General features: G+C 41.9%; 1 protein-coding gene across 19 annotated transcripts in view; it reads left to right on the top strand.

The window, feature by feature from the left end:
* KIAA1217 (KIAA1217 ortholog) overlaps positions 1–14656 on the top strand; it is a 372954-nt gene that overhangs the window by 183130 nt on the left and 175168 nt on the right. For 2 of the 19 annotated variants that reach the window (XM_062633611.1, XM_062633604.1), the window contains exon 1: positions 10383–10737. The exons of 15 other annotated variants lie outside the window; for them this stretch is intronic. In XM_062633611.1, the coding sequence (XP_062489595.1) occupies positions 10668–10737 (70 nt within the window). In that variant the 5' untranslated portion in view covers positions 10383–10667. Of the gene's footprint in view, positions 1–10382; positions 10738–11075; positions 11096–14656 lie in introns of those variants that run through there. 2 more of the 19 variants (XM_062633624.1, XM_062633610.1) reach the window with 2 other exon arrangements.

The following is a 14656-nucleotide window of genomic DNA, read 5'->3' as shown; positions in this document are numbered from 1 at the left end:
CCAGCTAGTCAGTGAATCTTGTGAAGTCTCTTCTTCATAATCAGCCCTTGTCTTTACTTCACTGAATATTGTAATGTTCTCAGGAAGCTCTGCCACCTCACTTAGGCCCTCTTTTCCATCTCGCTAATGCTGAGGGCTGCCTGGACCAATGCTTTCTCTGTGATGTCATTGGTAATCTCCATCCCCTGGGGAATTTGGCTGTTGTTCCTATAGCATCTTTAATATCTTTATTCAATTTTTTTATCAATAGGAGTATCTCCTCTCTTTGTTTCTTTCTTTACCAAGGGATGTTGCCACATGCCCTGTGGAAATCCAAGGGTATCTGCTGGCTATCACATGCTAGCTCACTGGTTTGGGAAATGGAAATGCAGTTCTTGCTTCTGCTTTCCCCAGCCCATATGATCTTGTGTTTGAGGTTCTCTCTGCAACATGAAATTATTATTTTCACAGGACCACATTTGGGGTTTGCTACTTGCCTAACACATTGTCCACATGGAACGTGTCAAGAGTCTATTGCGGAGTGACATACACTGGTTTCTGAAGTCAGGGGGAAGTATTTCTGGTTCTTATTTTAGCTCCATCAGCAAAAGAAAATTACAAGTGATAGTGCCTCTGTGGCTGAATTTGTGGTTTATTGAATACTGTGGCAGAGCCCACAAGATGACGAGAGAAAATAATGTCTGATTTTAAATTTCAGCTGTTGGCTGCAGCTGCAGCTTTCAGAAAGCTTTTCAGCCTGGTTCCTGCCCCATTTTCTCCTAGCTTCCTCTTGCTGCAAAAGGAAAGCTGAATTGCAACACTGAACACTCTATGACTTAGGATTTTTGGTACGCAGACAACTTAGTCTTTAAATGGCCTGGCTTTGAGCATAGGTATTATCAGATGTATGTTATTTGAGACGGGGCTGAAGATACAAAATTTTTTAGTTAATTTTTTAAAGCCTGAATGTGTAGCAATATATTAGCTGCTTTATTTAAAAAATTGAAGGTGGATGATTTAAAGCTGTCTGCAAGGGGCCAAGATTTTATGTTTGTATTTTATTGAGATGTCACCTCATCAAAATTCATAGTTACTTATCATATATAGAATAAAGCTGCTATATTCTTACAACTGGTGACAACCACAAGATGAAGAGGAATTAGTCTTTAAAAAAATAAAGAATCCCTGCATCATGGCAGTCCCATGCTGATGAAGACAGCTGAGGAACTGAAAACACGCTACTTTTCAACAACCGAGGCTTTATTCGTGTCTTGGAAACACTCCTGAGATTTGCATGGAGCTATGAAGAAAAGGTATTTAGTGATGATTTGCAAAGCACTGCCACAGTCTTAATGTCTGTGACTAAAATCAAGTACAGTGTAAGACAGTGTTGAAAAGGACCTCATGATGCCCTGGAGGTTCGGTGTGGCCTTGGCCTAGAGAGGAATATTTCTCAGGCTCTTAAAGTCAGAAGACCACCCAGTCTTTTCCTTGCAGGGCAGGGAAAACAAACAAATTATCTTCTTTGATGGCTGAGGAAAGAAAGTGGTAGATAATTACTGCCTGTAGCATTTTACCCCCTAATTGCGGTATTCAACCTGTATTTTCTGATTGCATTTAGGCACTTCTTTTGAAAACTGTTCAGATTTGACATAGATGTTTCAAGTGATGTCAGACCTGTAAAGCCCTCTGTCCTAATTTCCATTCCTCAGACCATCTTCTGCACTTAGGTTTCCTCCCATAGTCCTGGATAGAGGAAAGCTCTGGCTAGAGCTTCTCTAGCAGGATCCAGCTATTCTTCATTTGCACTATTACATCAAGACTCCTTGCAAAAAAAGCAGACTAAAAGCATAGAATGAATACTACTCATGGGCTTCAAACTCATATTTTGCTTACCCAATGCCCTCTTCCAAGGGCACTCCTGCATTACTCTCTGCTGTGAGAGAGGATTTATATGAGCTTATAAAAATAAATGGGGGCATATAAGTAATATTGTCATCTTGTGTCAAAGAGATTTTGATACTTCTTTCCTTCCAGCTGCCCAGAATTTTCTCCAGCTGGTAAAAGGGTTTAGGTTCCATTCAGCTGCAGTCTTGAAGTAGCATCTTTTAATGGCAGCAAAAAGCAAAAACAGGGGGGAAAAGTATGAATTTATCATTGGACCTTGTTGTGTTAATTATGAAAGAGTAAGGCAATAGCATGAAAATCATAAATAAAATTGAATAAATTACAAAGTTATACTTCTGCAGATCAGTCTTGGAAATCAGATTATTGGGATACATGTGTATTCAGTAAACATATGTTACCAATTAGTGTTTAACAACCTTTTCCTTTGGAGTGAAGAGAACCTGTCATTGTTGCTACTTACTGCCTGTCCCCTCTCCTCAGCTACACTTCATGTAAAGGCATGTGCTATATTATGAGACATATTCGTCTATCCCAGTGCAGACTTACAGTTTGTAAAGGGAGATAACTAATAGGATGTCATTGTACGCTGTCAGCGGAGAGCTCACCTGTGAGTCACCACATTGTTTGAGAAGTTTTTGTAGGAAATACAAACCAGTTGGAATTAAATTGTCTTGGGTCATGTATTTATTCATTAGAGAGACAGAGGCTCTACTTCTGAATAAGCTTAAACCTTCTATAACACCTTTCTGTGCTGACGTTGCTTATTCTTGCCTTCACCTCAGGCAATTCTGTGTGCTTCTTGGAGCCTGATGAGACAGATCATTGTTACTTTCTCTCCCTTTTTATCTTCTCCAGTAGTGTTGTACAGACGGAGCAGACTTCCCCTTGTAGGAGAAATAGGATATGACACCAGAGTCATGACATTGCAGCTCGCTCAGTGCTTGGGACATTTTGCCCTTGCCAAACCAAAGCACCCTGTCCCTCTTTTGTGAGGAGGTAGCTGTGGCCACAGGCTCCCTGTCCCAGCTGGGAGGAGTGCTCCAGCCCTACACCCCTTTCCCTGGGGGCTCCCTGCTGTTGTGCAGCATCCAGCTGCACTGGTATTCTCAGAGGTAAAGTTAGATCACACACCCTTTTATTACTGTTAGCATATTAAGTTCAGAAGAATAGGCTCTGATAATCCTGCTAGCAGACGACTGGCATACTAGAAAGAAAATGAAGATGTTTACCAAGATGAAAACCAAGACTTCAGGAGCCCAGCTGATGCGAATGATTGAAGAGGAGGTTGTGAAGTGGCTTTCTTGCCGAGTGCAGGTCCTACAGCACTGATGTGTATGGCTGGCAAAGGAGGAATTACTCTGATTGCTGGAAATAGAAGTTAAGTCAACTTTACCCTGAAGAAATAGGAAGCAATTTCTTAGCACTGCGGGTAACTAAACATCAGTCAATTAACTATAACATAGCTGTGAAATGAGTATATTTGCAAAGCCGTGTTGGGCCAGGTGCAGGAAGAAAGCCTGTATTTATGGCGGTGGTTGTTGCAGGGTGGAGGGTCGTGGCAGTCCTGCTGCTGCTGGATGTGGTATACCTGTGCTGTCAGCTCCATCAGCCACCTTTGTGGGCCTCCGTGCTAAAATGCCCTCAAATAATATGCTTGTAGCACTGGCAGCTCTGTGTTAAAGACAATGATTATAATCAGCTTTTAGCTGGTAATCTGCAGCATTCAGGTGGATTTGCTCCCCTTCATGTACACTGTGCTAAGTATGTTTCAGGGTGCTTTTCTTCCTCCTTTCAGTTCTTTTTCATGCATAAGAGACTAACTGTGCTGGAGACAGTGACTGGATGTGTGCACCACACAGCAGCTTTGAGGTTAGGATAGTTTGGGGTTTTTTTTTAAAGTGGATGTCTCACCTGGCAAATTAAAGGCAAAGAACTTTTCTCTGGGTTAAGTTAGTTGGGAGCTTGATGTTCTTCCCTTTCTTATGCTGATCATCTGGGTAGATCTCTGCACATGTGGTGGTGTTTGAAACAAATGCTAGTGCAGATGCAACACTGGTCTCTTGAGATCAGTAATGTCATCTCCACCTCATTTAAGTGTTTGGCTTTCATGTGAGGACCCCACATCAAATTTAATGGTTTGTGTTAGATGGGAAGTCAGACAAGATAATCAAATGGTCCCTGTTGCCCTAAAGCTATGAAATCCTCGATACCGAAGAGTGAATTAATAAGTGTGCACCCTGGCAGAACAGATTGGGTAGGCCTGAGAAAGAACAGGAGTGCCACTGCTGTCAGCTCTGATTGCTTTCTTACTAATCAGCTGTCTTAATGGTAGCATCAGTGTGGCCTGGGAAGGTCAGAGAGGCACTTTTGAAGGAAGGGGATATATAAAGTGTTGGAGAGGAAGTTCTACACTATCCTTGTGCTCTTACATATGCCTTCAGGAGTTGGTGCTCTACAAGGAGTAGAAACAAAAGCTTTACAAGCTGCGACCTGTGACTATCCATGCTGGGTTAGAAATCAGCTCCACATGGAAACAAAGCTGTAAGAATTTATTCTGCTTATCTTTATCTCTTTTCAGACATTTAGATTGTCATTTGCTGTGTAGTACCGCTTTTGTGGCAGGAGACAAGCTGTAGTAAGAACAATTAAAAATGTTCAATATATGAAGTCATACTGGTGCTGACCTCTCCTGTGATTTTAGTCCGAGGCTCAGAAAAAAACATAGTTCTTGCCAGTGACATTGTGGAGAAAAGTCAAATATATGATTGTGTACAGCCCAGAGGTGAATAAAATGAATAATATTCCCCAAAAGTAACTTTTAAGAAAGACCATCAACATGAATTGTCTGAATGCTGTGAGTTGACAATACCGGTACCATTGTGTTAATTTCTAATAATTATTTACTAATTACTTTATTTAAACTATTATTTTGTGGTAGAATGTTTATCAGAATTGACTGTTGGTAAGTAAGTAGTTACAGTGATCACAACATAACTTAAACTATTGTATTATTTCTGGACCCAGGCTCCATCAAAGTACACTCTGTATTTCACATTAATTCAAGCGGTTACCTGACAATCTTATAAACTCTGTGTATACTTGGTAACCAAGCTGAAATAAAGGATCTCTTGTGATTCTTTTAAAGTATAATTGTACTTTGCAGAGAGAAATCCTTGATACCTTTGATCACTAAAGCATGCCGTCTTGTACATTTACAACCAGATCCTGCAGACATCTGTGAAACCAGCAATAGTCAATGTGTCAGGCATTAAGTCTGTTGTTCTGGTACCGCTAAAAGGTTGGACCAGTTTGAATTCAAACCCTCACCAGAGCTCTGTTTGAGGGAATTCATCCAAAAGGGAACTTACCAAACCAAAATGCTTTACACTGGGGAGAAATAGACTTTGAATGTAGAGCAGATGGACTTAAAAGTGACCTCCACTCCCTTTCTTCCACCTCCCCCAGAAGCAATTCCCTACTGTTCCTTCCCACCCACATATTGCTTTTTATTTAATTAAACTCTAGTGATTAAAATTTCTGTGATGTAAAGCACATTTTCCTTTCACATTGATTTCTTTGGTACCTTACAAAAACAGATGTTCATATTTTCTATTTCTGTTTGCATGCAGATCTCGTTGCTTACCATAGGTGATCCTGCATGGGAAGTTTTATGTGTGGAGGACTGGCCAGGCTGGCAAGCATAAGGAAGAGCTGTAGCATGCCAAGGTCTAAGTTGGCTGTGTTGGTGGCAATATGCTAATATTAACGTTAGATAGGGAAGTCATGTTAAAGTGTATCTAGAGTTAGCTTTGTTGGGATTGCCCCAAATCAGAGAGGGAGATAAAGTTATGGAAGAGAAAAATTGTCTTTCTTTTTTTCCTCCCCACTTGAATGTTAGAGCTTCTTTGCAGCAAAAAGTCTTTTTTCTCAGTTTGATTTAGGACATGCACAGGTGTTTACTGCATTCAGACCTTTTCACTTGTTCAAAAACTTGGGAGGGGGAGGAAGGAAACAAGAATAAAACTTGGAAAACAGAAACATAATGTAGATGTCCAGATGTGAGAGTTGTGAGCTTGAGTAAAATGTCTTGTGGAGTGAATGAATCTCTGTTACTTGGAGATGTGTAAGGCACTTAACAGCACAGTGCTTGCTGGCAGGAGGTGAGCTGGGACACTTCTTTGTACGTGACAGCTCAGTGATGACAAGCGGCAGGTGATTACACCTATATTCCAGAGCTCCATTTGAAATGGAATTAGAAAGTTGAATGTATCTACTGCCTGAATATCTGTGTTCAACCTCTTAGTGACTCTTTTTAATAGCTGTTTTAGCGATTAAAACTGGTGGTGGCTCTTGGCACCACTCAGTCTCTGAACTTCTCTGAAGAGCTAAAATCTCTAGGTCTAACAAGACACACTGAAGTTCTGTCATGGAGACGTGTAGAGAACCTCATACTCAATTTTATTTCTTGCTTCAGCTGCAGTGTTGCCATTTCATTCCTTGGGCAATTTTTTCCTCTCGTGTATGAGAGTTCTTAACTGAACTGGAATGCATGGAACATAAATAATGGAACTCTCCACAGACTTCATAGCAGCAAAGGTAATTTAATGATAAATAATCCCAGAGGTTGTATTAGATTGTTTGTCATCATAAATTTTAAAATAAAATTCAGATGTTTTCCTTTAACCATGGGTTAGTTTAACCACTGTCCTTGCATTAGAAATAGAACCCAGTTTACTGAAATCCCTTACTAAACTAATAAGACCAAATGATTATAAAGCCCCCTTCCACTTATTAAATAAAACCCTCTGATTCCTTGTTGTACAAGATCAAATCAGGACACAATTAATTTTAAAACAGTATAAACCTCTTTCCCCACAGATCTACCTGCAGGGAGAGGTTTTTTTCATTTTGCTTGTACAAGCTAGTGGCTAGTATTGTATAATCTTTGATAATATACTATCTGAACATGGTCCTGTTCTTTTAGGAGTGAGTCTATTTTAGTTTTAAGCATTGAGAGACCGCTCCAAGGACAGCAGTGAACTCACTGAGAACAGAGATGTGCTCAGTGAATTGCAACACTGAAGCTGCTCTCTGCTGGCGGAGGTGGAAATCAGAGTTTTGCCACCCTAAGTGCTGTTTCTCTATAACTGAAGTTACTTTCTCCATTTAAGATCTAATCTGTTGGTAGTGAATGGCCACCTGTGACTTCCTAGTGTGGAGGGACCTTTCCTGACCCGATGTAACATCCTCTTGGTGCTGCCCTCCTACAGGGCAGGCCCAAGCAGGCTCTAGCTGCATAATGGCAGTGCCACAGTGTGACCTGCTTGAGTGCTTGGAATTCCTCCCAGGCTTCTGCATCACCACACCAGGTCTAATATTTGTTTCTGGACTACAGTAGGGTAGACAGTTTGGTTCCTGCACAGAGCATTCATGGCGTTTTTCTCAGTGGCTACATGATTTCACATGGATATTGAATATATACAGGATGCTTCTTCTGATTTAACTATTAATAATTAACTTCCCAGGTTTTTCCTTATGAATAATTGCTAGAACCATGAAGTCATTGTCGTGTAAGTTTGACTAATTGAGTGCAGCCAGTATTTGTTAATCGTTCCTTTTACATACACACTAAACCCAGAAGTGTTTAAGTTGCTCTGGGACATTAATTTTAAACACAATTAAAACAGCATAACCTGTTAGCAATTATTCTTCATGCATTGTTTTGATATTGATGGGTCCAGATCTGAGCAGACTAATTAAAAGGAACCACTGTTATTGTTGATTCTGCAGATAAACAAATGCTGATTGCATTCAGTGAACTTGTTACTCAAGTTTATTTAACTTGTCGTTAGTGATTCATCCCAATGTCTGTGCTGGGGAGCTCCTTATTTGATCCTAACAGTATAAGATTCTGGCTGTCTCCAGTTTCTCAGCTGCTAAAGGAATTTCACCAATTCTTTTAAACAGACTTAGGTAACCTCTTAAGAATAGCATTGTTACATGTATTAATTAAATCCCATTTGGGACCAAGGACTTTTCCCTTAAAGTGAGGACATGCTTTTGAGACCTTGCCATCCCAACTGTCCCCTGTCCTGAGCAGCCACAGAGGTGATTATGGTTCCTCTGAGGCTGGGTGAGCTCTTTTGTTTTGTATGATTTTGGTGATACTGAAGCATGCCATGTTTAGCCTCACCCTTTGCCAATGCTCTTTAATCCTGTTCAAGAAACTACTTCTGTAGCTGCAGATGTTCTAACTGGGTGTCAATCTCATCTCTGCATTTTGGGGGGTCCATGTTGCTGAGGCCCTTTAGCAGCATCAGCAAGGCCATTTAGTGTTAGTCTCAGCAGTGAGAGCATCTTGTTTCCATGAAAGCAGCAGTTTCAGACCTGACTGGCACTACCACAAGGGGCATGTGACTGCTCACTAGGACATGTCCATGGGGGAGTCAAGAGACCAACTCTCTGTCTTGTGCTCTTGGCTGTGGAAACTAATGGTGCTGGCTAAAAGTAGGCATTTTAATGTTAACAATTTTTTTTTTTTAACTAATTTTCTAAGTTTTTGTTGTTTTGTTTTGTTGTTCCCCACCGTGGATGGAGGTAAAGCCTCCTAAGGGGCTAGAGTACACTGATTTTGATCTGCATACAAACTGTACTGGTCTCCAGAACGAACTCTGGTATTGCACAAGGCTAAAAAACACCTTCCTTTTAGGCATTTGTAGGCAAGTATGGTTTGTGCTTTTCATTGTGTTATTTCAGGATAAGGTATTTTTAAATGCCCTTAGTTTCCTAACTCAGTTTCTGAGCCCTACAGGTGATGTTTTGGTGCAGCTTTCATGTTGCTACTCTAGGCAACTGCACTGGCTTTCTTTTCCCATCAGGGGTTTCTGAGTTATTTTACATTTCTTGAAGTCATTCGTGTTCAGTGATCACTGTTCCTGTAAGAGCCCTCTCCTCCTTCCAGCTGGCTGTGAATGTAAGTTGCAAGAGGCCCATCATGCTTGTCCAGACTCTGGAAAACCTCAGTGTTAAAGGCACATTCCTCCATATCACAAAAAGCAACATCAGATTAGTGGGATGGCTGGCCATCAATTCTCCTCCTAAAATAGTCCACAATCAGAATGAGCAGTAACCCAAGGCCAGTAAAAACACTATTCTAACTACAATGTGTATCACACTGGTTCTTTTTTTTTTATATTGCAGGACAAATATAGGAGTATTTTGTTGGGAGCACTGTACTGAAGACCTTAAATAGCAGTGCTAATGCTTAGATTGTATTTTCATCTTTTCTGTGTTTTCCGTGCCAGGTTTCTGGGACCTTTGCCAGGCTCCAAGACCATATAGAATTAATTGCTAAAAATGAAAATAAATATCTATTAAGTGTTAGAGAATAAATATGTATGATATCATGAACAATAGTTCTGTTTGTTTATCAATTGTTAGTTGTAATTTACTCAAATGGGTTTTCTGTCTGGAAGGGGGAGGATTGGGGCAGGAGGATTCTTCTTGAGCTTCTGTATTGAATTTATATACACACAAAACATTTCTGCATTCAATAATCTAAGTAGACGGGATGACATTTCTGCCAGATAGAAATGTAGAAGGAAATGTAGGGGAATTTTCCTAGCCTGTCTGGACTGGATAGTTGAGAGGTCATTGCAAGCAATTTAGCTGATGTTATATTGAAGTCAGAGTTAAAGACAGCTTGGAGGATCAGATTATGCTAGGTCTGTTTAAAAGACATCCAAGATACTAACTGTTATCTGGTGTTGCAGTACAGGGTTGATTTAAATGAGAAATTGCATATTTTCATTAATATCCCAGTTATGCTTTGTTCTTAACCTAATTCAGAAGTTGTCTGCGGATAAACTTTCTGGTCTTGGTGCTGTAACTCAACACCTCAGTTTGTTCCACCATCTCTGGCTCCGAGTTATGATTTTGATAGACTAATTAGGTCTAATATATTCTCCACTAAATCAACACATGTGGCATCTGGTGGAATCTGTGGGATTTGATCTCATTCTTCTCAGCCATATTATTTTTCTGCCTTGCAGCCTGGTGGATCTATTGGAACTTGTGCAGGCTTCTGGCCTCTGATCTGCCAAAAGAGAATTAGTTATATGTTTCTATATGCTTTGCTACTGAGGCTTCAAAATCCCTCTTAACCCAAGTCCCTTCTTACATCTTGCTACCATTCATTTTTATTGGCTTCACTAAAGTTAAATTCCTGTATCTTGATTTTTTTTCCACCCTAATTCATTCTCTGAGCAGCCTGAAAGAATTCAACAGAAAACAAAACCTCAAAGCGCTTATATAATGAATTACTTTTAAACTAGACTCTAAAACAGACAGAGGAGCGTTTATCAGGAATGTTTGTGGGCTTGGTGGTTACGAGCTTAAAAAAATACTCGGTGGAAAGCCTTTTGTCCCATGACAGAGATTTAAAAGGCTATGGATTCGGATTCCAGCAGAGACTCAGGCCTGTAATCACGTTTGAAATGTTGCCTTTCATAAGGCTCGGCGGCTGCCGCGGGAAGCGAGCCGGCTAGGGGCGAGCCGGCAGGAAAGCCCATCACCTGCTGGGGCCCCGGCCCGGGGGGGGCTCACTGCCTGCCCGCCGCCGCCGCCGTTCACACTGCCCCGGAGCCCGGTCCCGCTCCGCGGCGTGCGGCGGGGCGCCGGGGAAGGCAGGGCTCCGCTTCTCCTCCCCGGGACCGGCGCTGACAGCCCCGGCGCTGCGCCTTCCAAGTTGGAGAGGGGAGCCCGGGCGGTAGGCAGGGACAATGGAGGAAAAGGAAAGCCAGAAACTTGAGCTGTGCCGGGCTTGCTCAGCAGACAGCAGGCAGATGAAGGGTAAGTAAGAGAATCAGGCAAAGATGGAGTTGCGCTTAGACGGACCCCTCGTTGCTGCTTGTTATAACTGGAGGCAGAATGCGTGGAAAAGGACTGAAAAAAAGCATGTCTTTCTTGTGCTTATGGCTCTGCAGATTGCCCTAGTACTCCGACTTTGAGAGTTTAACTTTGTCTTTATAGAGATTTGTGTCTAACATCTAAAGCCGGGAGCACGCTACACCGCTGTCACAGAGGCAGGACCCTGCCCGCGGCGCAGGGTGCTGCTCCCGCGGGGATGGGGGAAGAAATAAAGTCTCGTCCCCTTTAAATGCGCTGCCGGCTTCATCTATGGTAGAGAAACAGCTCCTCTTTCACAAAAGTGGGTTTGAGCTCATCTTTTCCTCGGGGTGACTTTCGAAAGAGGGAGATTGGCGGCAGATTGTCACAGGGTTAGTGTACTCCGTGTGAAACCCGTTGGGTTTGGTTTGAAGCCAAGCCAAGCCGTGATGAGCTGGTTTTCACGGCGGGTCAGCTGTGGGGCGGTTGTACAGTCACTGTTGCACTATGTGTTTTGTCTAAAAGTGAATAGAAACTATTTCCTGGTGAATTCTACGTGGGCTATTCCACGTGGAGCACGACGTTCAGGTAGCTTGACTAAACGCCTGATCTAATCTGTATCTGTTACAGTAGCTGTGGAGCACCTGTGGACATTCTCTGTTCGTGTGCATTGTATTCCTTACAGGCACTTGAGACAGTTGTGACTGTGCTGCTTTGAAACGAATAGTGCATGGTTGGGTACATGCAGTTTTAAAAGAAATCACACAAGTTTACAAGTGTGTAATACCAGAAAATAGTGCATAGAGAATTTAGGAGAAAAAAATACCCCCTTTTAACTTGGGGGTTCATTAATTGCTTGATGCTCTATTGAATCATTTTCTACAAGTTAAAATCCTGGGCAATGTGAGTCACGTGCATCTGTGTCTGTATATGTTTATGTTTAGTGGGATGGAAATCTTCATGTGTCTGAATAGGCAGGAGAAAAAAAGCCTTCAGTAACATTTCTTCTGTATAGGCTGTATGAAGATGCCTGAGATACTTGTGGAGCTGGAACAACAGAGGTCTGACCAGACCAATCCTATGATTGAAGTTTGAATGCTGAAAGCTCATAATCAAACATAGTAGTTTTGGCCCATATCCAGAATTTACATTTGAGAGTTCCTTAGAAAAAGAGCCAGTTGTAAAGACAGTGGAGTAAATTAGAAAGATTCCAAATAATCTCAAATTTACTGCTAGCATAAATATAACAGAGATGGGTTTGATGCATGCTGTTAAAATTATATTCTTTCGTTAAACTTTAAGTATTGCATGTGGTTTGCTTCAGGGCTCAGTTTCATAGTATCAGTATGGGCCAAGTCCATACTTGTTCCTTTCTGAAATTATTCTGACAATGTTCTCTCGTGTCACCTGGATTGCAAAACAGGGCTACTAAAATCTTCACAACATTTAAAATAATGAAGCAAAATGGCTTTCCTGACCTCTGTAGGCTTCATGGAGGGTGTGACTTAGAAGAATTGCATACCAGGACATGTTGGAGGACTTTCTTTCTTTTTTTTTTTATTTTTTTTTCTTTGCATTTCTAGCTCACAGCAATTAATCCTTCATTATAATCTTCCTGATAATCCCAGACATACCACTTCACCTCTGCAGACCTTGGCCTTTCCTGTACCTATGTCCGCCGTAGTAATTGGTGATGTTAAGAAATCCTGAAATTTGTTTTCAGATCAGAGAAGCAGCTCAAGTGTAAGGGTTACTCAAGCCTGGGATAACCGAAGTCCTCCCCTGTCAGTCAGCATGTCATGCTTTTTGTTCTCCTGTAGACTTGCTACTTTATTGAACAGAAAGACCTTCAGCTTTTAGCTTCTGAATATGAGGGAGAGAAAGAAGGAGACAAACTCTCACACCTCTGTGTTTTCCAATGGCTTCTCTTTACTCCTTTTCCAAGGAGGGTACTTGCATAATTTATCCTTTTGCATCTCTTAGCCCTCTTCTGGGACCCATCACATGATCCTTCACACATTTCACAGTTATCTGTGAGGATTGATTTTCTAGGCCTACTATCTTCACTTGGAAGATATGGAAAGTTTGCCCACACTGTTATTAAGCAACTCCAGGATCCAAGAAACTTCTCTCAAGTTTCTCCTCCCTTTAGCACTGTGGCACACACAGCAGCTGTAGAGCTTATATGCCCCAAGCTACTCAGCGGGGGTTTCACCATCCCAGCTTTCAACCTCCTCATCAAAGTCACTTGCTCCTTTCTAGGAGGTGGCCAAGGAAGACTTTTTTTCAGCAATTACAAGGGGAAAGACCTTCAAACACAGAGTTTGGTTTGCAAAGAAAGTCATGTGCTGCTGTGTGCTGTAATGCGGCCGGATCCTGCTGAATGCCCAGGTCAGCACACTGGCAAGACTAGCAATTAGTTTGCATAGTTTACATTCCTTTCTTTTCATTGCTATTTATACAGTATTTTCCAAATACATGAAAGAAAAATAAGAGAGTTTGTTGATCTTTCTAATATAGTGCAAGAAAAGTACATTATTTTTGATTCCTTCTCAAGGTTTCACCCAATAACAAATAGTGGTAAAACACTTGATATGTCTCTTTATGTTCCAAAAAATTAGCTTTCTTAAACTGTTGAAATGACTGAAGTGCAGAGTAGGGAAAGGCTTTACATGAGAGAGATTTAGGACCTGAAATACACATTCATGAGCTCTCGGTTGTGTTTGCCAGTGTAGGTTTACCTGCCTTCTTGAGGAACTACCTGCCACCAATTCAGTGATTGAAACTGCCTCTGTGACCATACTTTAAGGGTTTATACCAAATTGCTGCAGTCAGTCACCCACGCTCACGCTGGCTACCTCCAGCTCCAAGGAAATCCCTTATTTATGTCTGCTGCCTTTGTTCCAGCTGCCTCAGGGATATAACCTCTGGGCTCTTGATGTAACAAATTAAAGATGGTATATTCCAGCCAGCCCCATCCCATCTCTTTTTCCTCCTCTGTAACTTCCTTTGAGAGGACTGTGCAGCTTTCAGAAATCAGTTTGACTGCTTACAAGCAAAACTCTCCTTTTTGCCACTTTTCTCAAACAATCTGAGTGTACCTAGCAGTCGGTGCTCTGAATTTTCAGGAATCAGTGAGGTTCGGTGCTTCTTAATTGGGTTGTGCTTGGAAAAGTTGAGTGTGTGAGTGTGTATGTGTGTGTATGCATACATGTGAGGCTGCTGCTCTTAAGGTTTAACCAGGCAGGATTGTGCTTCTAAGAAGGTCTTAGAAGGAGCTGCAGAGATCACAGATGGCATTTTGTGTCTGCATGAGAGTAATATTTCCCCTTGAACCAAACCCGTTTCCAAAGTTGTGCCTAGATCGGTGCTCATCGAAGGGTGGTACCACCTGCAGTCTGGGTTCTTGTGTCTCGTTCTGTGTTCAGGATAGGTTTCCACGATTGTGGACAAGGGAGTGTTATTGGTATTTTGAAGTCCTTGAGCATTACAGGGAGTTTACAGAAAGATGCAGAGGCTTTGGAGGACCTTTTAGGGCCCCGTCCTGTGAAATCCAAGAGAACTGGTTCTCTGTGTGAGTTGGTGGGACATCTCACCAGCAGCAGCTTCACTGATAGAGGCTTTACTTTATTACCAGGGCTTGATGTTACGTGGGACTTGGCAGGCAATTGACAATGCACACCAGAAAGCTGAAAAATCCTCAGCATAAAATCCTGAGGCAAGTGGTAGGCAGGGTGTCAAACTGACTGACTGAACCATAAAAAGAAGTGAGTAGGTGCCTGTTTCCAAACAGCAGTGCCGTATAAATGGCAGCACGCGGGGGAGTCGGTGGGAGGATAAAGGGCTCCGAGGCAAAAAAGTGTCAGATGGAGAGAAATAGAGA

The sequence above is a fragment of the Pezoporus occidentalis genome, unplaced genomic scaffold (genome assembly GCF_034315485.1).
Source record: "Pezoporus occidentalis ecotype Australia unplaced genomic scaffold, CSIRO_AGI_Poc_V1 ctg40, whole genome shotgun sequence".
NCBI classification, from domain to species: Eukaryota; Metazoa; Chordata; class Aves; order Psittaciformes; family Psittacidae; genus Pezoporus; species Pezoporus occidentalis.
This window is presented reverse-complemented; position numbering and strand designations above follow the sequence as displayed.